At 58.0% G+C, this 25,430-nt stretch overlaps 1 protein-coding gene across 2 annotated transcripts in view; it reads left to right on the forward strand.

Annotated features, from left to right (window-relative positions):
- The window catches only part of CACNA2D2 (calcium voltage-gated channel auxiliary subunit alpha2delta 2), a 425,783-nt gene that overhangs the window by 324,818 nt on the left and 75,535 nt on the right, over window positions 1-25,430 (forward strand). For both annotated transcript variants that reach the window (XM_075939506.1, XM_075939507.1), the window contains exon 6: window positions 13,812-13,950. In XM_075939506.1, the coding sequence (XP_075795621.1) occupies window positions 13,812-13,950 (139 nt within the window). The remainder of the gene's footprint in view (window positions 1-13,811; window positions 13,951-25,430) is intronic.

The following is a 25,430-nucleotide window of genomic DNA, read 5'->3' on the forward strand; positions in this document are numbered from 1 at the left end:
CCCACGATGACCTTTTCGATACTCTGTGTTGGGCGGGGAAGCGGTAGCCGCGGATGCAGCCAACAGTCTAGAGGTGACGTGGCATGCGGCTAGCGATGCCTCCCTTAGTCCGTGCCTCGTGACTTATTGGAATGGAGAAAGCTGTGCCCTTGAACGGGGAGGGGGGAGGGACAGTAACAGCAGCCCCCAACTGTGAACTTGGCCATCTCCATCTCCCATCACGGGCAAGTTGTTCCATCCTGCTGCAGAACGCTGAGATGCACGCTACATGATCCTCCTGGCTCCAGTGGGAGCAGGGCTGGGCCCAGATCCCAGGTTGGGACATCTGTCTGGGGCCAGGCAGCCTCCTCCTAACAGAGGGATACAAATATCTCGGCTCCAAGGACAGATACAGAGGCAGCAAGAGGCAGGGGGAACAGGAGCCAGTGATCACGAGGAGCCGGCTTAAAAGCCATCTTCCTGGGATCGCTGGCTCCCGCCTGCCCCGTGTGTAAACACAAACACATGTGTTTTAACAGCTCTGGACTATAGAGCTTCACTCAAAGAACGGCATCTTGGGTCCCTCCCAATCACAAGAGGTCTCAACCCTCATGCTTCCGGACCCAGACTAGTCACCTGCTTCGTGCGTTTTGAATGTGTGAACTGGATGATGTGGCCCGTCTCCAAGGAAAGGACTGAAACCTGTTCTCCGCCCAGGCTAGAACCCCAGGAAAGAACGACAGTGACGCCTCGTGGCTTTGTGAAAAGAAAGGGATTCGGTGAAAACACTGTTTGGTGATGCCTAAAAACACACACGCCCGCCCCTACACTGCCAGCTACAATCCCAAACGAAAGCCTAAAAAATCAACCTTAAGAAGATATCTGACAGCCCTGTGCCCAGAGCCTCCACCAGCTAAACGAGCAGCGGAGGCGAAGGGGAGGAGGGAGAAAAGCCCCCTGAAATGTCAGCGGCAGATGAAGGGCGTTAGAAAATTTAATCTCCCAACTTTCTCAACTAATGTGACATTTGGATTTCATTCTGATAAGCTATCTGCCCGAGAACTTTCTTTTTCTTGCTTTTTTCCTCCCTCTTCCCTTCGCCTCTCCTCTGGCTGGTAATTTAAAAATAAATGGTCTCGAAAGATCTCTCCCCAGCACCTTTGGCAAAGATTTTTAACAAGGGGAAGCGGGGGAGCGTGAGAGGCAGGTTGTTGTTTAAAACCTGGGCGGCTTAGGAAAGCCAGGATGTGGCGTGGAGAGCTCAGACTCTCGCTCACCTGGGCGTCAGCTCCCCCTGCTTGGATTTCTGTGTTGGGGGAGAGCTGGGAATCTCATCAGAAGATTCCTGGGCTTTTGCATTGAGCCTCTTGTTCATGCATCTTAAAGCCCCTTGCAAAGTGCTGTCAGCCTGGGTTTTGGGGCGGTGGGAGCAACGTGACCTGGCTTCCCCACTGTCATGCTGGGAGTCGGGGCAATCCAGACTAGAACCCAGCTGTCCTCCTTCCCCGGAGCTGTGGTCAGTTACGCCAGCTGTTCTGGTTCTGATCCAGCTAGTGCACTAGGGGAACAGAATGTGGCTGTGACAGCAGGAGCAGCGGGTGGGACTAGCCACCCCAAGGCCAGACCTGGGGTCCCTCCAATTACCCCGCCATGGTGGCACATTCTAAGCTAAAAAAATAGAATGGGTCTAATTCTCATTTACACCAAAGTCCCTTTTGAGCCCTGTATTTTTCAGCTTGGACTGTAAAGGGGCATAGATCAGATGGGCGTAGATCCGCCCTCCGGCCCACCTTTCTGTCCTCCCCAGTGGCCCCCAGATGCTCAGCCGTCTCAGGGGGTCCCAGGACTGCCCTCCTTGCAGCTGGGTTGGAAAGAGTTTTCCCATCTCTGCGCATTTTTTAGCTCAAAAAAACATCTTCCCGTTTCACATTGGGCAGCACAGTCCAAATCTTGAAAATGTTCCTGCCCCGATAATCCCGGAAACCCCCCGTGTGTGTCAATCAGACCATTTCATTTTAATTCCGACCTTTTTTTAGGGAGGGGACTTTGTTCAGTATAAATGTCACTAAAATCTCAAATCACAAAGTTGTTTCTACCAAAAACAATAAAAAAAACAAAACAAAACTAAAACTTTTCTTTTTGAAATTCCTGAACATCCCATTTCAACAATTTTGGGGCAGAGGAGGGAAAATTCAACCCTTTTTTTTTCAGATTTGGGGAGATTCGTCAAAACCAACTATTTCCCATAAATACGTTTGATTTAGGGGAATCTGCATTTTCCATCACCTCCAAAAAGATGTTTAATTGGAAAATTCCCCCCCACCTCCACCCCAATCTAGTCTAGGCCCAACCCCACATGGTGTTTAGGCACCTAAATCAGTGGAAGCGATGTGCCCAGATGCCTTTGGGTGCTAGGCCTGGGTGTTACTGCGTCTCTCAGGCCTGGCCCAGAATGCTTGGTGCACTCAGAGCTTTTCATCTCTCGCTGTGTAGTTGGCTGCTGAGGTGCCATAACTGGGTAGATGTGCATGCCACACCGGGTGGACCCCTGAGGATATTTCTCTAGCAAAGCAGCCTTCCTTCTGTTCCCAGGCTCACCGTAGGGATGTAGCAGGGGCCTGAGGTCAGGCACGTCCACAGTGCCATCTAGACACGTGCTACGCACTAGCAGTCGGTAGCAGTAGCTGGTATTTGTTACTACGAACACTGAACAGGCTTTTCTAGCCTTCCACGTGGCTCAGTGCCGGTGGGCGGGTGAAGAGAGGCTTGGGTTTGTCTGTGATCGGTACCGAGCACGTGTATCCTTGGGCCAAAGAGTTACACTGGGGTTTCCATGGCCTCTGGGGGTCAGGCTAGAGGTCCCAGGCTCCACCCACGGTCCCGAAGCACGCCCTGCAGGCTGAGGGGCTCTGGCTGTATCTGCTAGGGTGATGGGCAGTGCATTTGTCCTCAGTGCTGACCCAAAACTCTGCTGACTAGCATCTCCCGGAGCCGTCGTTTCAAAGCGGGCGCTCGGCACCGCCTCGGAGCACGGCCAGACTGTTGCCTTTGCAACCCGTGCTGCCTCCAGAGAGCTGCATGGAGCCCCTCTCAGCCCGGGAACAGCCCAGCCCAGCGGAGAACGACTGAAGTTTCTGCCTGTGGCTTTTCTTCTCGCCGTCCAGCTCCTCGGTGCTGACTCCAATTAATTCTTGCAGCGATGTGAGTGCCGGTCTGTGGAGACCATCGTGACAATGCAATTAAGATGGGCACGAGATAGGTGAGTTCAGTAAACGGCGCAGGAAAACCCCAGAATGCTGTCAGAAGCCAAACAGTGTCAAGGCAAATTATGCTGCTTTTAGTAGCGGTATTAATTTATTAGTGGAGATGACACTTCTCAGCCAGCAGAAATCTACACATGAGAGAGCCAGGTAGCTCCCCAGCGCATCAAAGCTTCCAGTGAAACACACAGGTGACACGGCTCACTCCAGGCCAGCAGCGTAACCAGGCTGCGTTTTTGTAAAGAGACAGCAGGCATTTGGGAGCCACTGCTAACCCTATGAGTCTGTGATCTGTCTGCACTGCACTCGGAGGCGGGAGCGCAGCAGGACAGACAGACTCATGCTCTAGCTAGCACTGCTAAAGTGGACACACTGGCATAGACCCTGGCATGGCCTGGCAACATGAGCTGTACTCACATGGCTGAGTCCAGTTAGACATGCCAGTGCCTGGCCAAAAAGCAAGAGGCGGAGTCTCCTCTCTGGAGTAAATCAGGAGTATCTCCGTGGAGTTTCACAAGGGTGTAAAACTGGTGGAGGATTGGGCCCCAGATGTTTTTCACGAATACCCAAAGTGCGTAAACCTTGCTCTGCACGCAGGTTTTGCACCGGTGTAACTCCCCCACCGAGGGCTGTGGTTTCCTCTCAAAATAGATGTATCAGCAGAACCTCTATTGGGATTTTGATCGAAAGGTACCTGATCTACTAGAACACTAGGCCGTTTCTCCGTGCGTAGCCAAGCTTGGCAAAGCCCTCTGATCATTCAAGAGAATCATCGTAAACGCCTTGCCGACTTCTTGCTGTATCTAGCATTTTCCTTCCCGCATCTTTCCCAGCATTCAGGTGGCTGTCTGCTCTGTCCAGATTAACCCCCCAGAAGCTGTCAGATCTCAACTGGGGTGCAAATGTCACTGGGATATTGAGGTGGGTTCCGGGAGGCGAAGGTCCCAGTTGGGCTTTTGTTTTTTGACTGGCTGGTTGTATAACACCCTAGGCCCTCGGGACTGATTTCCTGCACGCATCGAATGCCACTGAAATAGCAGCCCTTCCATGAGGACATAGAAGCCACATGGGGAAGCCCTGCAGGGGTATTGCCCACACGTGCTCAGCAGACCGGCTCTTTGGGTAGAGACCGCGTGTTGATGGCACGTGTGCTTCGGGCCGAGCGCAGCAGGAAGGACCCTTCCTGGCACTAGGATGCTAGAAGTCCATACTCACTGGAGCAGTCACCGCACCTCCGGTAGTCAGAAGCCACGAGTGAGGCCTCAAAAAGTCATGCGATTCCCAAAACAGCAAGAGCGGAGTTCTTTCCATTTGACTCTGCATTTCGCGCCTTTCGGGGCCAGTGGCTCAAACGTCTGTTGGTTGTTTAGGTTTAATAACACGCTCTGAGCGGGGCTAGAACCCAGGCCTTTTGCGGTGCTCAGTCAGGCTGATACAAGGCTAGAAGAACTCTTCATTTGAATCTCATTCTCCTGGGGTGACGCTAGTATAATGTCAACTGGAGCGTGGCACTTTTTACAGCAGGTATCGGAGAGCTTGTCGGACTGGAATGGGGGAAATCTGTTGGGACTTGGCTCTTCGTGCACGTTTGCTGCCACGTTGGGTTCCCTCTCGGCGCCGTCTGACAGCCTGTGCCTCCTTTTTGTCCCAGGCCTCCCTAGAAGCACTGGGGAAGGGGAAGGGTGTGTCTGGCATTGCCGTTTGGGTCCTTCTCAAGCCCTGAGGGAGCTGCAGGGCAGTTCCACACACACTCGAAGGAAGCGGATCTGCTGGGATCGTTAGCGCGTGGGCGGAGGGGCCATGCTGCTGCAAGGCAGGCGGTGAACGGGTCAGATCTGCCAGGGTAAAGCAAAGGGCCGATCTTGGGTTGCCGGAGCACCTCCGATGTTTGCTCCATTGGCCATATCCATCCCGAGCAAACGCAAGGGGAGCGCCTCCAGCGTGGCACCTGATTGCCCCAGATCTGCAGTGGGCCTGGGTCTAGCACAGCGGGTTTTTTCCTTGGTGGAGCCCTGAAAAATGTCAAAGGAAGGCCTGGATCCCTTTGGAACCCTTACACATTGTGGAGGCGGTGCCCACAGGGAGACACGCCCTGACCGGGCAGGACAGGTAGATAACAACACACGTTTTCATCAGCCGCACTCAAAGCGATTCCATTGTACAGACCGGGGACTGAGATCTGCCACGTCCTACACTCGCTGCCTAACCACTGGGCCATGCTTCCTCTCATACGCATGGTGGTCTCCGAATGCTGAGCTGTTTGTCTCCACGGTGGGCATATTTGGGCCCTGGGGTAAATCTGCTGTAGTTACATCAGGGTTGAACTGTGAGCCTCCCAGGGAAGGGACGGTGTCTTCACAGCTGCTAGCATTGTGTAGTTGTGATCGCTGACAGAGTCCTTCCGCACTACAGTAATCCAAACAAGAATCATTTGGTTTGCGGTGTAATCAGAGCACAACTGAAGTCAGCGGACTGATCCCCCAGATAATTTGGTCCAATATCTCCATTCCTGGTGACCCACAGAACAGCCATACTGGGTCAGACCAAAGGTCCATCCAGCCCAGCGTCCTATTTGCCAACAGGACGCTAATGCCAGGTACCCCAGAGGGAGTGAACAGAACAGGGAATCCTCACGTGGTCCCTCCCCTGTCACCCATTCCCAGCCTCTGACAAACAAGCTAGGGACACCATCCCTACCCAGCCTGGCTAACAGCCATTGATGAACCTAATCCCCATGTATTTATCGAGCTCTTTTTTGAATCCTGTTCAAGTCCTGGTCTTCACAAAATCCTCTGGCAAGGAGTTCCACGGGTTGACTGCGTGCTGCATGAAGAAAAACTTTTTTAAAAACAACCTACTGCCTATTCATTTCATTGGGTAACCCCTAGTTTTTAGGTCATGGGGACAAGTAAATAACTATTCCTTATTCACTTTTTCCACACCAGCCATGATTTTATAGCCCTCTGTCATATGCCCTGCGTGTGGACAGTGGCAGGCAGAACTGGTCTCCGGGATCTGTGTGTGTGGCTACATGGCTACATGAATGAAAGCAGCCAGACAGCTCGGAAACTTGGAGAATACTAATTAGCCACTGAAAAGTGGCTGGTGTAACCGCGTGAAGGCAGACAGAGCGTCTGTAACTATCTGCCATAGCTCCAGCTTCTTGGAAGTGGTGAATAAGCCTGACAACAGAGGGGGGATGGGAATGAGCCCTGATTTGTATGACTGACAGGCAGTGGGGGAGGGGGAGAAGGCAGGGTGCTTGGCCACGGGATGGGTGTGCCGGAGAGAGAGTTCACACCGAGACCAGCCTCTCTCTCCCTCTGCGCCCCACATGAAGAAGTCCTGGGGCTGAAGCTGGAAAGCTCAGGTGAGGCACCAGTGTGCCTTAGTGGCAGATTAGGAGGCAGGACTCCTGGATTCTACAGGCTCTGCCACTGACTCACTGGGTAGCCTTGGGCAAATCACTGTCCTCTGCAACATTCGGTAGTGATGGTGCAGGAACGCTAAGGGTTAACTTCATGGTACATTACCTTACCCCTCTGAAAACCAGGTATCATAGGGCACCTGCTGAATGTGGCGCTGCCTAAAGGACTGTTTGTAGAGTACTTTAAAACCTTCTCAGAGTTTAAGTGGGTGAATATTAACAGTGCTTTTCTCTAGCTGGAGTGCAGCAAACTGGGCACTTTCCCCTCACTCCCTGATGAAGGGGAACAGCCAGCAGTGTCCCTGAACAAATCTGGGGGGGGAGCTTCAGCTCCCCATCCCTAAAGGATGCATGGAGGGATGGGAGACTCTGGCCTGGGACAGTCCTGGAGGGGTATGTGTGTCCTCAGCTATCCCCTTTTGTGTGCCTGGGGATTCTCTATTCTGTGTGGTTTTCTGAGCAATCCCATTCCAGGCACGTCCCATTGTCCTGGGACAACCAACCCCTGACCTGCGCTAAGTGAGGAGACGAGGAAGCTGCCCACCAGCTGTGGCGGTCCTCGCTCTTACCATTTAGGAGGAGTTCTTGAACAAGCAGATGGACAGACAAACTCAGATACACAGCAGATTTGTAAAGGCCTAAGTTTGTTCCTTTCAATTGGCTTATTGTGAATATGTATCATTAGAAAGGCGGGTCTTCTCTCGCCTGTTTTTCCTGTGTGTGACGGGAGAGCGAGGGGGTTGTGAGATCAAAGATACCAAGGAAGTGTGCAGGGCTGTCCTTAGGATTTGCGGGGCCCTGTGCAGTACTCTTAAACTGCTGCCCCCATGCCCGATGGTGGCCGGGGGGTGAATTTTGAGAGCTTACTCTGCTGCAACACACTACTGAAATATTTTAGAGCAGATTTCAAACTAAGGTCCTGTTGACGTACACAGTAAATTCAGAAACTGGGGCTGGCAAATGCCTGTTAAGTGGCTTCGTTACCACTCGCGTGGCTCCTGCACAGGTCAGTGTCTGCTCCTAGCTCTGGCCAGCTTTATACTTGTAAGTTAATTAGAGCCTGACGCAGAGCCACAGACAAGGCCAGGAAGAGGAGGCTGGGTGGACATTAAGACCCAGCAGTGCCCCAAATTTTCAGGTGCCCTACGCCACTGCGTATTCTGCGTGTCTGTAAAGCCCGCCCTGGAAGTGTTGTGTGTGCAGGGATCCCGATCCAGGAAATAATAAACAACAATGACAAAGGGAAATTGACGGGTCGGAAGGATGCAGATACTTGTATCCGAGGTTGTCTAAAACCCTTTTCTTTCTCCCTGGGTATTTTGGATTCATGCCTGGAGAAGCCCTCAGGGCAGGCGGGAGCAAAGCTAGCACTGAGCAAGCGCAGCGCCTGCCCTGTAGTGAGTCCTCCAACAGATGCGGGGAGGCCACGTGAGACAGGCTTGGGGTTTCCGAGGTGAGGAACAAGCAGGCACAAGAGGAGCAGCAAATAGCATATGTCGGCAGGACTCCTCAAGGGCACCAGCCCCGCACTCCCCTTTCATCCAGTCCCTTTGCGGGCGCGCCGCAGGCCTGGCTGTTAAGCCGGCTGGGGATTCGGTGAGCAGGCCGCTCGGCAGAGGAGCTGCCAGCCGATCCCGGCGGTGGCGAGCGGAGTTTGCCGTGGCAGCCCTTCCTCTCTGACCCCTGTCTCTTGCCTTTCCCGCTCCTGCGCTCACGTTCAGCAGCTGGCGTCCCGTTCCCTGGTTCCATGCCTCCGTGTGGCAGGAGGGGCGGCGCCGTAGGAGCGGAGCACCCCTAGCGGGGTGACTGGCTGAGCTGGTGAATCTGTGCCCCGGAAGAGGGAGGGGGCTCCCTGCTTGCCCCGGCATTGCTCTGCCGAGCGCTGATTCCCAGGGCCCGCAGGAGGGATTAAACCCCAGCAAAGGCGCGAGGGAGGTCCTGCCCGCTGTTCCCAGTGCCAGCGAGGGGCGGGGCTGTCTGCAGCCGGGCTGGGAAGGCACCTGGCAGAAGGTGGGTGCTGCTGCAGTCTCCAAGCTGCTTAACCAGAAGGAAAGAACTCTGGCCCCCTGACTAGTGCACCGGCCAGGGATGGGGGTGCCCCCGGCCAGCAGCCCGCAGAGTCCTGCTCGTTCTTGGAGGAGAGGCGGCGGCAGGACGCATCCAAGGCCCGGCCCTGGGGAGCAGAGGACTCCCCCGGGATGGCGAGGGGGCTGTTGGCCCAGACGAGCGGGTGTCATACAGAGCACAGGGGGACTGTTCTGCTGCTGCCGACCTGCCTGTCTTGGAAAGGGGGGATTTCCCAGCCAGTCCTCGCTGTGTCACACCCCCCCGAGAGGGACAGGCAGGCAGGCAGGGGAACACAGCGGGTGTACTTGGAACCAATGCATGGAAGAGTCGTCCCTCTTGCGACACCTGCTAGGGGAAATCGCTGCCTTTCCTCCTCCCACCGCCCCGGTTCTGTCACCAGGCTCCGGCAGCCGCGGCCAGCTGGAGGGTGGAGTTCTCTGGCCCAGGCTAGCAAGACGCAGCCGTTGGCAGGATGCCGCTGGAGGAGCAGCGGCTGCCCTTACATCTGAGCTGTGCGGGCTGGAGCCGCCCGCCCACAGACGCAGCTGCGGCTGCAAACACGCTGCCCGCTCGGCGAGCCTTTGGCGCCCGGGGTGCTCCCGCCTGGGAGCGAGGCCAGTGCCCTCTTAGAGCTGCATGTGGGTGCCAGGGTCACTCAGTTGTGGTCTGCACGCACCCAGCCGGTTCTGCAGGCCCTGCGCCATCCGTGCGCCTGGAGCCCTGGCCACAAGGGATGGGGTGAGTCCTGCTTCTCTATCAATGTGCCCCCCTCCCGGCCTCTGCCTCCTGGTGGCTGAAGGTAGGGGGCTGCCAGCGGAGAAGCAAATGGAGCAGCTCCCTACCTGGAGACCGCACCACTCTAGCTTCCTGGACCTTTTGGAATGAGCAGCCGAGGATCCGATCTCTGGCCTCACCCCCGGGTTCTTGGCAGTCGTCAGGCCCAAGTCCCGGCCAGGATGTGCCCGTTTGCATCCCGAGCGGCCAGATGGCTCTGCGGCCCAGCCAGCCGGGCAGGAAGCGAGCTCTCGGCCGCTTGGCGCTTGCAACCCAGGCGCTCCGGTTCGCCAAGAGGCAGGGGCGGGGAGGAATGTGGAGGAGAGGGGCTTCAAACGCCAGCCAGCTTGCCCAGGACGCCGCCCTTTGCGTGGCACGGCAGCCTGCCATGTGCCACCTGCAGCATGAGCTGTCCCTTCCGCCCACACGACAGCTGGGTTCCGAGCCCATTGCCTCCAAGGTGGCCGAAGCTGCTGTCACGTGGCAGATAAGCCAGGTGCCTGCCCATCGGCGGCGGGTCTGCAATGGACTGTGTGTGGAGAAGAGTTTCCCTGCCCCCAGATATGGAACAGATGCGTTTAGGGTGCAAGAGGAAACACCCATGAGCTCCAGATGTGTAAGGAGAACCCGGACACCCTGGCGGTGCTCCAGCTGTGCCAGTGAGCTGCCTGCTGCCATGAATGAGCGCCAGATGTGATGGGGAGGTAGCCTCCTCCCTCCGTTCGCTGTGCTCTCCGGTCCAGAGAGGAGCCTGGTGTCCCGGAGGTACCGGTCAGAGGGGCCTGCCAGAGAGGTTAGGGGAGGCAGGGGACCGCTCCCCCGGGGTGCAACTGCTGGCTGGGCTGTGGCAGCTGCTGTGAGGCGTGGGGCCAGCTGTGCCGTGGTGGGCGTGGGGCCGGCAGTTTAGTTGCATCTGCACATTTTGCCACCTCACTGTTCACCCCTTTCTCTAGATCATTTATAAACAGGTTGAATAGGACGGGTTCCAGGACAGACCCTGGGGGGACCCCACTAGTTACCTCTCTCCATGCTGAAAACTGACCATTTCTTCCTGCCCTTTGTCTCCTGCCTTTCAGCCAGTTACCGATCCATGAGAGGCCCTTCCCTCTTACGCCACGATAACCAGGGTGCGGCTAGTGGGGCTGGGACTGCCATTGCCATAGCTGGCACTGCGGGAGGAAGCTCACACCGCTGGCGTCCAGCTGGCAAGGGCAGGAGCTAGTGAAAAAGCCCAACTAGCAAAGGGCCCTGAGCCACATCCCAGCAAGGAAGGGGAGACCTCAAGACTGCCCCTGAGCTCTCAGGCCTTCCTTGGGCATGGCCGGTCACCAGGAGCGTGGCAAAGGGGAGGCTCCCCGGGTGATTGGCACAGGAAGGAGCGAGGGGTCTGCGGACCCTTCTGCCTGCCTAGCCCTGCTAGGGAGAGGCCTGGGGTGGTTCCAGCAAAATGGAAATGTTTCCTTTTGCGCACAAAGCCACAGGGGGACATGAAGTAAAGACTGATCCCGGCGTGGCCGGTGAGTGGGGAGAAACGACTGGGGGGGTTTCCAGCTGGCTCGGTGTGTCAGCTGGGAGCTCGTGCCCCTTTCTGCCATGTCCCAAGGGGCGGGGGGGGTTGATCTTCCTTCCACACACTCACCTGCCCTTCCCAAGGAGGGCAGGGATCAGACTGGCAGCCCTGCTGCAGCAGCGCCCGTGCCTGCTCTCTCCGTTTTCCCAGGACGGTCCCGGCTCCTGCAGCCAGCCCGTCGCTTAGGGGCTGAGCGCGCCTTGCTTCAGTCCGGGAGCAGGAGCTGCTTTTGGAGAATTCACTCGGGAGCCCCTCTGGCTTCTCTTGCCTTTAGCCTGTGTTTCCACGGGCCGGTGGTGCTTTGTGGGAGGGGCTGGAGGCTGGGCCCAGCCCTTCCAAGCAGCTCCGGCTCCTGCCTGCTTGAAGGCTTTGGGTGGCACATGGGGGTGCACCGAAGAAGAGCAGCCCTTGAGAAGCTGAGCTGGGGAAAGGGTTAGGCCCAGGGGCCGGATGTGGCCCCCAGCTTGCCTGGATCCAGCCTCCAAGGCTCAGCGTTCCCCCCCAGCATTGGGGAGCCTGCGCGGGTGCCACACACACACGCCATTCCCCCATGGGGCTGCAGCCCACAGAATCTACTGGCCTGGCCCCAGGCTCTGGGGCGTGAGGGGAACGTGGGGAGGGTCTTTCTCCTTCTCGGCCAGGGGCCATGGCAGTGAGGGGTTGGGGTTTTTGGCTTCTCACGTGTGTGCAGCCCCCGACTGATTTTGCTGTGGGTCAGCGGGCCCCCAACCAACTCCCCGCCCCCACTCTAGGCATCACACTCCTAGTGATATGCTAGGCCCAGGGAGGGCTGGGCCTTCCACTAAGATCTCTGGGCTGGGCTGGGCTGGGCTGGGCTGGGCCTTCCACCGCCTCCCCCCGGAAACTGACTGATCTGCCCTGCCTGGCAGCCCCGCACAGCCATTTGCTAGCACTGCTTTTCCACGGGGACCATGGCAGGAGCTGCGGGGGGAGGAAAGGGGGACAGTCACCTGATTGTGTCCACCTTTGGGGAAAGCTGAGAGTTCCTGCCCTCGAGAGCCCTGGGGCCCTTTCCGGCCACACCCCTTCCCCTGGGGCAGCCCGGGGAGCAGATGGCCTGGGACATGTCTCTGATCCGCTCGGTCGGTTACATCACACCCCATGCCTGCCGGGACTAACTGGGGAGAAAGGGCCATTCCCTGGCTCCAGCTCCACGGGGGCAGGGGCGTATTTTCGGGGCCCTGCTGGAAGGGGAGCAGTCGCCTGGAGCAGCCTCCTTGCCCCTTGCTGGCCGTTGCGGCGAGATCTGCAGCCCTCCTCGCCCCTCCCTGCACCCACCGAGCTCTCCGGAGACCCCGACCCGCCCGCACAGGCTGGGCTGGAGAACATTGGCCTCTTAACCAGGCGAAATCTCCTCCTCAACAACAGGCCCCTGCATCCAGTCTCCTTGCCAAGGCTCCGGCCGTCAGCCGCGGCAGGGGAGCGGGAGGTGGAGTGCGAAAGAGCCAGCGTGTTCCGGCGCCAGCAGAGGGGAATTTGCCATAATTAAATATTGTTTGCATTGCTTATTGACAGAGCGCTAAGCCGCACTCCGTTTTAATTTGTTCTTTGATAGTCGCCTTTTGCTGCTAATTGATTTCCAGGGGGGGGGGGTTTGTCTGATTTAATACCTGCCGTGCCACTGGAAACAGAGAGGCAAGGTGACTCGGAGCTGGGGCTCGAGCCAGGAACCGGCTTGTGCTCGCACACAGCTGGCTCCCCTCCGCAGCTCTGCCTGCGCGGCCGGATACCCGACGCTCCCAGCTCAGTGCTGGGTTACTGGGGAGGCTGGAGAGAGCCGCCTGCTGCTGCCTCACTGCGGCTGGGAGGGAGGGGAATCGTCTGCCGGGAGCTGTTTCTCCACTCCCGGCCTGTCCCAGCAGGGGGCGTTGTAGGGAATGGCACGAGGGGAGGGGGGGCAGGGAGCGCCAGCCCTGACTTCTCCCAGCAGGGGGCACTGTAGGGAACAGCACCGGGGGGGGAACGCCAGCCCTGACTTCTCCCAGCAGGGGGCGTTGTAGGGAACGGCAGCGGGGACGCCAGCCCTGACTTCTCCCAGCAGGGGGCACTGTAGGGAACAGCACCGGGGGGGGGGGGACGCCAGCCCTGACTTCTCCCAGCAGGGGGCACTGTAGGGAACAGCACCGGGGGGGGGGGGGGGGGAACGCCAGCCCTGACTTCTCCCAGCAGGGGGCACTGTAGGGAACAGCACCGGGGGGGGGGGGGACGCCAGCCCTGACTTCTCCCAGCAGGGGGCACTGTAGGGAACAGCACCGGGGGGGGGAACGCCAGCCCTGACTTCTCCCAGCAGGGGGCACTGTAGGGATTGGCGCACACCACCTGGGGCCAGCCCTGGAGGGTAGCACCCCACCCGGAGCTGAACCTGCCACCAGCCTTGTCTGTGGTGCCACGAGTTTCTCTGCCTCGAATGCTCTTGCCGAGCTCGTTGGGCCTGGGCCTCCTGGTGGGCAGGGAGAGGTTCCGCCTAATCGCCACGCTGGAGCCGGGCTCGCCAGGTGCCCGTGTGCATGCAGTGGCGGTGGCTGGCTGGTGGCCAGGCCATGCGCCGGTCCCGTAGGTTGCAGTTCCCCTGCCAACAGGCACGAGTCCCTTCATGTGCCTTGTGCCGGGGTGCGGTGTGGGTCTGGCCGCCGGGGGATCTTGCTGAGCCTGGGCTGAGCGCGGCCGCCACTCGCCCTGCCCGCTGACCCGCTGTGTTCTGTTCGCTCCCCAGGACGACCCCGAGGGAGAAGAGCTGGAGCGGGAGAAGTCTAACTCCTTGAAGCTGGAGTTCACCGAAGACTTGAACTTCAAAACCAAGGTTAACTATTCCTACGCGGCCGTGCAGATCCCTACGGACATCTACAAGGGCTGTGAGTGCCGCTCTCCTCCGCTTCTAGCACTGGCCTGTCACCTGGGCGGGCCCCGTGGCAAGGCAGAGAGCACCCCCTGGAAATCCCTGCCCACAAGTCCTGATGGAGCCAGGGCATGTCTTTTACAGACACGCACACACCGGGTCTGGACGTAAAGATCCGGAGGCAGGGAAGGAGGGTGGCTGCAAGAGCCACGCTCGGCGAGCTCTCCTCTCCGGGGCTGGCCGTGCAGAAATAACGCACAGCCTGGGACAGCCGGAGTCGGGGCTGGCCGGGCGGATGGAAACGCAGAGCTTCTGAGTCCTGCGTGGACAGCCCGTCCGTGCAATCCGACGGCATGGCCTGTGGAAAACCTAGTGTGCGCCTTTCCTGGGCCCCAAAGCTCCCTAGGGCTGAAAGAGCTTCACCAGTTAAGGGTTAAACTCTGCATGGCGCAGGGCCGGCAGCCCCATGGGGCCAAGAGCCGGCAGCCCTAGGAGCGGTTAACCGGGTAACTGACAGAATTTGTATTGGCTTTTTACCTCCCCAACCTGGGGGGCCCCTCTGCCTCCAGGCGTCACAGCGCCAGGGAGCAGCACTGCCCCAAACCCTCCTGGTCTCTTGGCCCGGGGGGTTCTCCCCTCCACCCCCTGTGATGGGGGAGCTGGCCCTCGGGAGGCCCCTGGGTGTCTCTGCTCCCTCTGCAAGCCGCACTCCTGCACGGAGACTCTCCCCTGCTGACGCCAGCTGGGCAGCGCCCCCCGCCGGAGAGTTGGGAGAGTTTCTCCCGGACCGGGCTGATGCCGTCACACATCCCAGCCCAGCGCCAAAGGCTCAGGGGCTCTCCGGCTCCCCACTGCTGACAGCCCTGCCGGCCGAGTTGTGTCTGTGGGAGCATTGCATCTGTATGTGTGGGCAGGACGGAGCCACCCCTCCCCTGCCGCGGGCCCCACGTAGCTAGCACGCCCTGGGGAGACGGAGCTAGCACGCCCTGGGGGGACGGAGCTAGCACGCCCTGGGGAGACGGAGCTAGCACGCCCTGGGGGGAGCCGACCAGACTCCCTGCGCCCGCGCTTCCCCTCCCAGCCTAGGAGTCCGCGGCTCCCGAATCGCCACATCTCCCGCGATCGGAGCCTCGCTCCCGTCCCCGGCACTATCTACCCGGTGCCGCTCCGTGGGCACGTCCGGCCGCCAGAGCACAGAGCAGAACAATTTCACCAGCATCGGCACCAGCGGGCTAGAAATCACAATTAGTTTTATTACCCAGCTCGCCTGGGCTGAGCAGCTAATGAAGCGAATCATGAGATCGGGGGCGGAGGGGGATGAAATATTCCTGATTTCCAACCCCCCGCTCTTCCGGCCCGGCCAAAGCCCCTCCAACCCCCAGGCTGGAGAGTCACACACTCCGGGGCCCTGAGGCCTGTTGGGAGGAATCCTGGCCGGGAGGGGATGGCGGGCGGGGGCCGGGAGCGAGGGCAGGGTGGCCTCTTTGGAAAGAGCCGTTTCCGAAAGGAGCCGAGCTGCGTGTGCTGGAGTCGGGCGGGGCCCCGGCAGGGAGCAGGGCAGGAGGGAAGAGGTCTTGGGAGCCCAGGCAGCGGCCCGTCTCTGCAGCACAGAGCAGGAGGCCAGGAACTCTGGGGCGGGGGCTCGCTTGGGCCGAGAGCCCCCGAGGCTGTTAACGTTATAGGGGGACGGAGGGTCCAAAGGCCACGGCAGTTGCAGGGGAGGGTTACCGGAGTCCTGCCCCGGAGCAAACCTTGGGCCCTTCTCTTTGGGGGTGGGTAGTATCCACCCTGCCTTTGGGGGCATCCTGCTGCTTTTGGTGGTGGCTCCCCGTCCTTCCAGGAGCTGAAAGGGCTCCAGGCCGTCTGGCCTTAGGCCGTCCTGACATACAAACTTCTGCAGCAACCCCCACACCACTCTGGGGAGCTGGCACGGGCTCTGAGTCGCCTGCGGGCCAGGGCAGAGACCAGCCGGGCACAAAGCTGAGACTGCCGGGAGCACAGCCCTGTGCGGGCAGACTGGGGCCGCCAGGGCTGGGCAGCGCAGAAGCAAAGCCGGGGCGTGGGCAGAGCAGGCTGGAGGTGTGGGATGGGCACCGACGCCAGCCAGGGGAGAGAGGACTTAGCTGGACTCTGGAGATCGTTCTGCCGGGCTGTGCATCGCCCCAAGGGAAACAGCCTTTGAAATGCAGGCTGAGCAGGGCGCACTAGCCGGCGAGGGGACCGCTCCCAGGCCGGATGCTGCAGGGGAGGGACGAGACGGATCCTGGCAGGGCCTCGGTTTCCATGGCCTGGCAGCGGGAGAAGCAACCTGTGAGTGCCGGGAGAGAGGCGAGTGAGGGTCTTCGGGTGCCCTCTGCTGGGCGTTCCTACGCCGAGCCACGCAGCCCTTCAGGAAGAGGGCTGTGCTGCGGACGGGGCCGGGGGCTGGGGGCCGGGCGCCGGGCGTGATGTGGCCGGAGCAGCGGGGGCGGGAGAGGATTCTGCCCTTGAGGCGTGGGGAGGGGATCAGAAGGGGAGTCTCTGAGGCCGGGTAACCGCTGGGCGGCAAGGCGAGAGCGGCCAGACGGGCTGAGGAAGAGAGACGAGCGGTTTGGCTCCTGCAGTAGCGAGCTGCCTCCTTTATGCACTGGGACTCCCTCCACAGGGGTGGGCCACACCCAGCCCCTGGGCCAGATCCGGCCCCCAGGCCTTTTGATGCGGGCTGCCCCCCCCGAACCCGGACCGAGACCCAGGCAGGATGTCAAGCAGCCATGCCACAGAGCGTGCCCTGGCGACTGGGCATTGGAAACCCTTGGGAAATCTGGGCCTAGGTGACTTAGGAGCCTACATGCCACAAGCCGTCTAAGGAACTGGGCCACCAACAGGCTGATTTTCAGCAGCCCGTCCCTTTGGCATCCGGGGGCCACAGATGCTCGCCGCCTTGGAAAGCAGGGCAGGAGCCCCTTGGGCGTGTTAGCCCCCCCATGCAAGCCCCCCGTGTCTCGCGCGTTCAGCTCAGCGGGTGCAGCCCTGGGCCTGTGTGCTGGGACCCGCCTGGCCCTGCCACCATGGAGCCAGGCGGGTGGGAGCCAAGCGGAAGCTTCCGGGGGGGCCCAGGCCGGTCTGAGCGGGATCGGGGGGGAGCGTGCAGGGAGCTCCAGCTGGATCTGACGGCCTGTCGCAGGGCACCGGGGAGGAGGCTGCAGGGGCAGGCTAGGAAACCGAACAGAGAGGAACAGACAGATTTTGCTTCTGACTTAGTCTTACTGCTTCCTCCCAGCCTGCCCCTGCCCAGGCTTCACCCCCTGCGAGGCTCTGGGCGCTCCCTCCCCTCCAGGACCACGCGGCTGCTCTCTCCCCCAGGGCCGGATTGCACTCTGGGCAGGGGCCGAGTCTGTTCCCACTGCAACGACCTGCTGAGCACCAGGGTTCAATCCGTCCGGAAGTTGGGGGGGCAGCAGTACCGGGCAGGCCCTCTCCAGCTGCAGTGGGCAACGGCTTTTCCATCTTGGGCCGCAGGACTGCCCTATGGATCCCTGCCTCCCGCTGGCCCTCTACAAATGGGGGTGTTGTGAGCTGCCTCCCAGGTCTGAGCGGGCGTGAGGTCTGCCTGTGATCCTGGCTGTACCTAGCCAGCCCCGGGAGGGCCAGGTGGCAGCTGCCCGTTTCAGAGACGGACAAGGAGGCGACAGCAGCCTCCCTCTTCCCCGATCAGTGGTTCTCAGTGGGCGTTTAGGGGGCAAGGCGCAGCAGCAGGGCCCCACTTGCGCCCCTCAACCCCGTTCCCTGCTCCCAGGGGGGTCAGAGGTGCTCGGCTGGCGGGGAGCAGGGAACGGGATTGAGGGGCGCAAGCGGGGCCCTGCCCCATGCCGGCACTTCAGTATCAGAGGGGCAGGCTCGTCGGCGGGCGCGTTAATTAATACGCAGAACGAAACACCCTCCGCAGTCACCCGCCACTACACACACAAATTGCATTTCCCGTGTTTTTTATTTACTGTGGCGCTTTTAATTAAATCCCTGATTGCTTGCCAGAGGGGCGTGGCCTGGCAGTGGCCGTGGGGAAGGCTTCTGGCAGGGCCTGATGCTGGGGAAGGACAGTGGCCTCACATATCGGCATGGGGGCGGATTTGAGTCCCCTACTTCAATCCCATGGATAAGAGACAGGGGGCTCCAGCGGAGAGTCCTAGGGTGGGACAACAGAGCGAAAGGGACATCTCTGAGCCCCTCGCCTGGGGCAATCCCCTCGGCCGGCAGGGTGAGGCTCTCTGCCCACCCACCCCCCGGTTCCAGCCGGGGGTAGCAGAGGAGCAGCGCTGCTGCAGTGACAGCGGCTTCGTTGCACACAGCACAAAGCGGCCCGACCCAGCGGCCCTTGAAGGGCGAAGGAGCCGTTTGGGCAGAGCAGGGTGGGGGAACGAAGCTCAGCCCACAGATGATGCGCTGACCCTGGGGATCTGCTGCAATAGAGCCAGGCAAGATTTCTGCCCCATCCGCTCAGCGTGGGCCTTGCGAGTGGCTGCGGCACCGAGAAGCGTTTCCAAGGGACACGATCCCAGCCCCTCACCGGCATGGCGCTTCGGCCAGGGAGTCTGGGGAACACGGGCAGGTGCTGGAGAGCCTTGGAATGACTCCTGGGACTTAAGGCTACGTGACCGTTTCTATCCCAAGTCTCTGTGTTTAGGGACAGACAGTTTTCTGAAATCCTCTCCCTCCGGCTTGGAATTTTCCAGCCGTGCCCCAAGCCCACAATGGCTCGTAGTTCGCTTAAAGTGTGAGCAAAACCTGTCCATCCGTTCTTGAGAGGGTAGAAAGCAGACCAATGCCTCCGCCATCCCAAACCCAAACCCTCTGCGGTCTCTTTTGGAGCTTCTCTGCAGCAGGGGGGTGGGTGCCTGACGTTTGGGAGAGGAGTTGCCCTCTCTCGGAAATGCCTTAGAACGTAACGTTGTGTTCGTCCCCTGAAAAGCAGGCCTCGTGCATGCGTGGGGACATGTTGCTTGGCGGCTCCTTGCTAAGCATATAGCTATAGCTGCTGCCCTTTGTCCCAAGCCATTAGCCAGAATTCCAAGCCCTGCAGGGCTGGTTCCATTCAGACGAACAGTCAGTGGGAGAGGTCGGGGAGTTTGGGTGGGGGTTGAACCCTAAGCACATCTCAAAGCGCTTTCCAAAGGGAAGTCGGGTAAGAATGGACACGCTGGGTCAGACCAAAGGGCCATCCGACTCACTGTCCTGTCTGCCGACGGGCCAATACCAGGTGCCCCAGAGGGAGTGAACAGGAATCATCAAGTTGACCCCTCCCCTGTTGCCCATTCCCAGCTTCTGACCAATATAGGCTAAGAACTCCATCCCTGCCTATCCCCAGTATAGGCTAAGAACTCCATCCCTGCCTATCCCCAGTATAGGCTAAGAACTCCATCCCTGCCTATCCCCAGTATAGGCTAAGAACTCCATCCCTGCCTATCCCCAGTATAGGCTAAGAACTCCATCCTGCCTATCCCCAGTATAGGCTAAGAACTCCATCCTGCCTATCCCCAGTATAGGCTAAGAACTCCATCCCTGCCTATCCCCAGTATAGGCTAAGAACTCCATCCCTGCCTATCCCCAGTATAGGCTAAGAACTCCATCCCTGCCTATCCCCAGTATAGGCTAAGAACTCCATCCTGCCTATCCCCAGTATAGGCTAAGAACTCCATCCTGCCTATCCCCAGTATAGGCTAAGAACTCCATCCCTGCCTATCCCCAGTATAGGCTAAGAACTCCATCCCTGCCTATCCCCAGTATAGGCTAAGAACTCCATCCCTGCCTATCCCCAGTATAGGCTAAGAACTCCATCCCTGCCTATCCCCAGTATAGGCTAAGAACTCCATCCCTGCCTATCCCCAGTATAGGCTAAGAACTCCATCCTGCCTATCCCCAGTATAGGCTAAGAACTCCATCCCTGCCTATCCCCAGTATAGGCTAAGAACTCCATCCTGCCTATCCCCAGTATAGGCTAAGAACTCCATCCTGCCTATCCCCAGTATAGGCTAAGAACTCCATCCCTGCCTATCCCCAGTATAGGCTAAGAACTCCATCCCTGCCTATCCCCAGTATAGGCTAAGAACTCCATCCCTGCCTATCCCCAGTATAGGCTAAGAACTCGATCCCTGCCTATCCCCAGTATAGACTAAGAACTCCATCCCTGCCTATCCCCAGTATAGGCTAAGAACTCCATCCTGCCTATCCCCAGTATAGGCTAAGAACTCCATCCCTGCCTATCCTGGCTAAAGCCATTGATGGATCTGTCCTCCGTGAACTTACCTAATTCTTTTTTGAATCCTGTAATATTCTTGGCATTCACATCCTCTGGCAAGGAGTTCCACAGATTGACCACGCATTATAGGACGAAATACTTCCTTTTGTTTGTTTTAAGCCTGCTGCCTATTAATTTCATTTGGTGCCCCCTCCTTCTTGTGTTATGAGAGGGAATAAATAACACTTCCTTATTCACTTTCTCCTCACCAGTCATGATTCTGTAGACCTCTCTCATGCCCCCCTTAGTCTCGTCTCTTTTCCAAGCTGAAAAGTCACAGTCCTGTTAATTGCTCATTGAATGGAAGCTGTTTCATATCGCTAATCATTTCAGGTGCCCTTTTCTAAACCTTTTCCAGTTCCAATATGTCATTTTTAGATGGGGCGACCACATCTGTATGCAGTATTCAAGATGTGGGTGTGCCATGGATTTACGTGGTGGCAATACGATATTTTCTGTCTTACTCTCTCTCCCTTTCTTAATGATTCCCAACAATCGGTTTGCTTTTTTGCCTGCCGCTGCCCACGGAGTGGATGTTTTCAGAGAACTCTCCACAATGACTCCAAGATCTCTCTGGCGTGGTAACAACTAAATGAGACCCCATCTGATCCCCCCTAGTCTGGGGGAGGGGTTTGAGGCAGGGAGGCCACTTACCCAGGCCCATGGTAGGCAAGATGGCAGAACCCCATCCCCAGCTGGCCGCTTCTTGGCAGCGCGGCTGTCGCCAGTGGTGACTGAGAGGAGTGTGTCCCTCCTCTCTGTGCCCCTCCCTTTCCATGTTGTGGAAAACAGTCCAATTCCAGGCACATCCCATTGTCCCGGTACAACCGAACTCTGTCCTTGCTTTAAGTTAGGATCAGAGGAAGCTGCCTACCGAATTTGGCGGTCCTCGCTCTTACCGTTTAGGAGGAGTTCTTGAACGAACGGATTTGCAGACAGCCGTTCGGACAGACTGGCTCACAGACAGATGCGCAAACCTCTAAAATCAAGACGCTAGCAGTGCATTGAGAGTCCTTGTTTCTTTTGCAAGGTCTTGTGTGTACTGAGCTATCTTAGGTACCATGTCAAACTGTGTCGGTTGAGGCAGGCGATGAAACGAAAGGGTTTTCAAACATAACCGCTCCCATGAAAGCTGCCATTTCCCCAGCATCGCCGCGGTTTGGTTTTTTTTCCCCCGTGAAAAAATACAGCCATTGGCACAGTGTAACAAGAAATCATGTGACATGCCCTGATAACACGGCTCCGTATGTGCAGCTCGCTGAGAAATGGCATCTGAGATACTGACATCATAAATTACTGGGGTTTTCCTTCTGCGGACATAAATATCTGTCTGCAGCAGGAAAAAAACATCCTCTTCCTGGTATAGGGCCTGGCAAAGAAAAATCTCTTTAGCTCCAGCCATTAGTGAGAAGGGACTAGGTTGTATAGAGGAGACTAAGAACCGACGCGGGATTCGGCCCTAAATCAATATGAAGAGTCTCGGGGCCTAGGTCAGTGACATTAATAACAGAGCCTTACCCCATGTTGCAAGTGTGAGCCGACGATGTAGACACGCTCTCCGGTACAGGCTGGGCTCTGACAAATGGGGCTTGTTAGTGTCATGAAAAACGGCTTGGCAAGTGCACAAGGGGGCAGCCAAAAGGCGAGGCGTGCAGCTGTGACCTCTGCGTTTTCTGACGAGCGAGGCCGTAACCGTGGGACTCTAACTTTCTGTTAGAGACATTTCTTTCTTTCTGTGGAGTCAGGTTCTCCCAGCTACTCCACCCCAGCCTCTCCCAGCAGGGGGTGCTGTGTGGGGGGAGTCCCAGCTATGCCAGACCCAGCCTCTCCCAGCAGGGGTCGCTGTGGGGTGGGGCAGGGCACTGGCTGTGTGGGGGGAGTCCCAGCTATGCCAGCCCCAGCCTCTCCCAGCAGGGGGCACTGTGGGGTGGGGCAGGGCACTGGCTGTGTGGGGGGAGTCCCAGCTACGCCAGCCCCAGCCTCTCCCAGCAGGGGGCACTGTGGGGAGGGGCAGGGCTCTGGCTGTGGGGGTGGGGGAGTTCCCAGCTACTCCAGCCTCAGCCTCTCCCAGCAAGGGGTGCTGTGGGAAGGGGCAGGGGGCTGGCTGTGGCGGGGGGGCGGGGAGTCCCAGCTACGCCAGGCCCAGCCCCTTCAGTGCAGAGCTGGGTGAGACGTGTTGCTTTTCACTAATAGAAGAAGATGCTGGTTTTGAGGCGGTGCTGTTCAGGAAAGATTTGCAGGGCACAGTGTCCGCCCCGGCGGGGTGCCAGGATAGAGGCTGCTGGAGACTCCAGAGAGATGAATTGTTGTTTTCTCCTCTCCGCTCTTTATTGTATCCGCTGAAGGGGATCAATACGGAGAGCACATTCCTGCCCCTTGCTGATGTGGAGCCACAGAGCGTGCGCTGGCCATTGATTGGCTACCAGGCGGGAGGGGCCGACAAGGAGGCCTTTGGAGATGGGGGGGGGCGCAGAGGATTGTATGGCGCCCGGGGTACCTGCTTAGTCCTCTGTCTAATGGACGAGGTTGGGAGTCTCTGATTTTCCTTGCGTGACTCAGTTCTTGGATTCGGATGAATCGGGTCTTATTTCTGGCTCCGGGTTCCCATTGTAAGTGCCTGTCAGTTCCTTGGGCAGGGCAGCAGGCCCACAGAGAGGTCCCATGCCGTCTGCCAGCGCCTGTGCATACGCAGCGCAGCCCCGGCCTGCGTTGGGAGGCGCACGGCGTGGCATGTACAGGTTTGCTTTGGGGGGGCATGCATGAGAGGGAGTGAATGAGACCATGTGTCTGTGGGGCTGCCGTGTCCCTCAATTAACTGCAATTAAATACCTCCTGCAAAAAGGTTGTTTTTCTCTCTTATGAAGGAAATATGTCAGTGGAGTTAAAAATGAAAGGCTCGTCTATGATTTATTTAGTCGATTGGTTAATTAATAGGCTTCATTATAGTGTCCGTCACCTTCATCTCTGATCCTCTCACAGGTGTTATTCTTACTGCACTCCATTATTAACCCCATTTTATAGATGCGGGAAACCGAGGCACAAGCACTTCCGTTTAGCTGTTGACCTGACGGAAGCTAAGCCCCGGTTTCCAGGGGTGCTGAGCTGCCGTTGACTTCCGCCGGCGTGAAGGGCCCTTAAGTCTGTGTTTTCAAGACCTTCGCAGCAATGACTCCTACTGTGACGAAGGGTTTGCACCATAAAAAGCAGAGCAGAGATCAGAGACGGGGGTTTATAGTATTGTCTGTTGGCCTAGTCTGTGCCCAGCCACCCCGCTGCAGCCTGAGCTCGGACCAGCCAGAACGATCCCCCCAGAGCAGTGTTTCTTAAACTTTTTAAGACCCAGGAACACCAAACCGTAATTTTTTTTTATGAGGAACACCAAGGATTTTTTGTTTTTTAAAAAAAAAGTCAGGGGGAAAAGGGTCGGAGGGGAGGGGGGAGTTAGTGAGCAAAAAAAAAAAAAAGGTCGCCTGCCCCTTTAAGGGTGGCCATTTTGAATTCTGTTCTCCATGGCACACCTGACTGCTTCACGGCACACTGGTGTGCCACGGCACACAGTTTAAGAAACACTGCCCCAGAGCAATTCACTTCATAAGACCAATGACATTGACGGGGGAGGTGGATGGGTAGGGATGGCGTCCCTAGCCTCTGTTTGTCTGGAAGTGGGAGATGGGAGGGATCACGTGAGGATTCCCTGTTGTGTTCCCTCCTTCTGGGGCACCTGACGCTGGCCACTGTGGGCAGACAGGACACTGGGCTGGAGGGACCTTCGATCTGACCCCGCCTGGCCGTTCTGATGTTCTCATGGAGGTGTTTTTCTTCATGGCCCCAGCAGAGGCTCATTCTCAAGGGCCAATAGGTGGCCCCTTTCCTGGATAGACAGTAGGGATGTGAACGACTAGTCGCTTCGCCCCCACTTGCTGCCTCTATCAGAAAGAAGCAGCAGGGGATGGGGAGAATGGGGGGCGCTTCAAAGCAGCAGCACGGCGTGGAGCCCAGGGTCCGCTGGAGACTCCATGTGGCACGGCCGCTTTGAAACGCCGCAGGGGGCCAGCGGACCCGGCTGGCCCCGTGCTCCCCGCAGCTTTCGCCTTCGAATTGCATCAGCTGTTGGATTAGCCAGTGAATCGCAATTGATCATCCCTAGTAGACAGAGGCCCAAAGCTGGGACACGGCCTTAATTTGTGTGTTCCTGCTTCTTGCGCCCCCAGCCCTTTGCAGCGTGATTCATCTGGTGGCTGGTGGGCTGTGTGCCCTGAGGCTTCAAGGGGAGGGCGCTCGCTTACAAGAGCACCCGATGTGGGAGGAACCTCTGAGAACTGAATCCATTCGTCTGGGCACGGGCTAGTGCTTGTGTAATGCAACGCATCCTGCCTTTTTTCCCTCTGCAACCTTAAGAAACCCGGAGCAGCGCGGAGCACAAGGAGCTGCTGCCCGGGGCTCTCCACAGTTTGCGGAGCTCTCTGGCTTGCAGTGTTCACCCTGGTCTGCGCTAGGGAGTTATTTCGAAATCGCCCCCTTATTCCGAAATAAGAAGCGGCGCGTCCACACAACCAAGCCCCTGATTTCGAAATCTGCCCTCCTGCTTTCCTCGGGAATAACGCTTCTGTTTTGAAATCGCGACAGTGTGGACGCTCCGCTGCTGCTATTTCGAAATAGCTCCTCCCCAGAGTCATTCGAAGGAATTACTCCCCGGTGCTTCTTGGGGCGCTCCATCGAGGGGGCGTGACCCCAATAACGGAGCCTGCCTCGGACTCATTGCGAGGCTCCTCCGTAGTGAGGTCGCTCTATTTTGATTTTATTATTTCGAGGGTTATTAAATCAGTGTTAGTTATTTCGAAATAATTTCCTAGTGTAGACGTGCCCTAAGAGAAATGCCGTGGGACCCTGTAGGAAGACACTGTGTCACAATTTGTGCCTGCAGGGGGGGCAGAGTTAAGGTTACATGTCTGACCTAACCTTTGGCCTTCCCTGGTTTCTCAGTGCTTAGCTGTGTCACTTTAGTGTTCTGGTCACAGGTTTTTCCCACTGGAGTGTCCCAGGGTTGTTGGGGAAAGGGAGGCTTCCCTTTTTTGGGCAGGGGGAGCGGGGCACCAAAGTACGATGACTAAGGAGAAGGCATTTTACACCGTAAATGAGTCTTCAGTTCTGTGAAACCGCAGCTGGCAGGACCAGTGGCGGTTGGTCTCATCACTTGACGCTAGCGCCCATCGCGTGCTGCTGAA

The sequence above is a fragment of the Pelodiscus sinensis genome, chromosome 11 (assembly GCF_049634645.1).
Source record: "Pelodiscus sinensis isolate JC-2024 chromosome 11, ASM4963464v1, whole genome shotgun sequence".
Taxonomy (NCBI): domain Eukaryota; kingdom Metazoa; phylum Chordata; order Testudines; family Trionychidae; genus Pelodiscus; species Pelodiscus sinensis.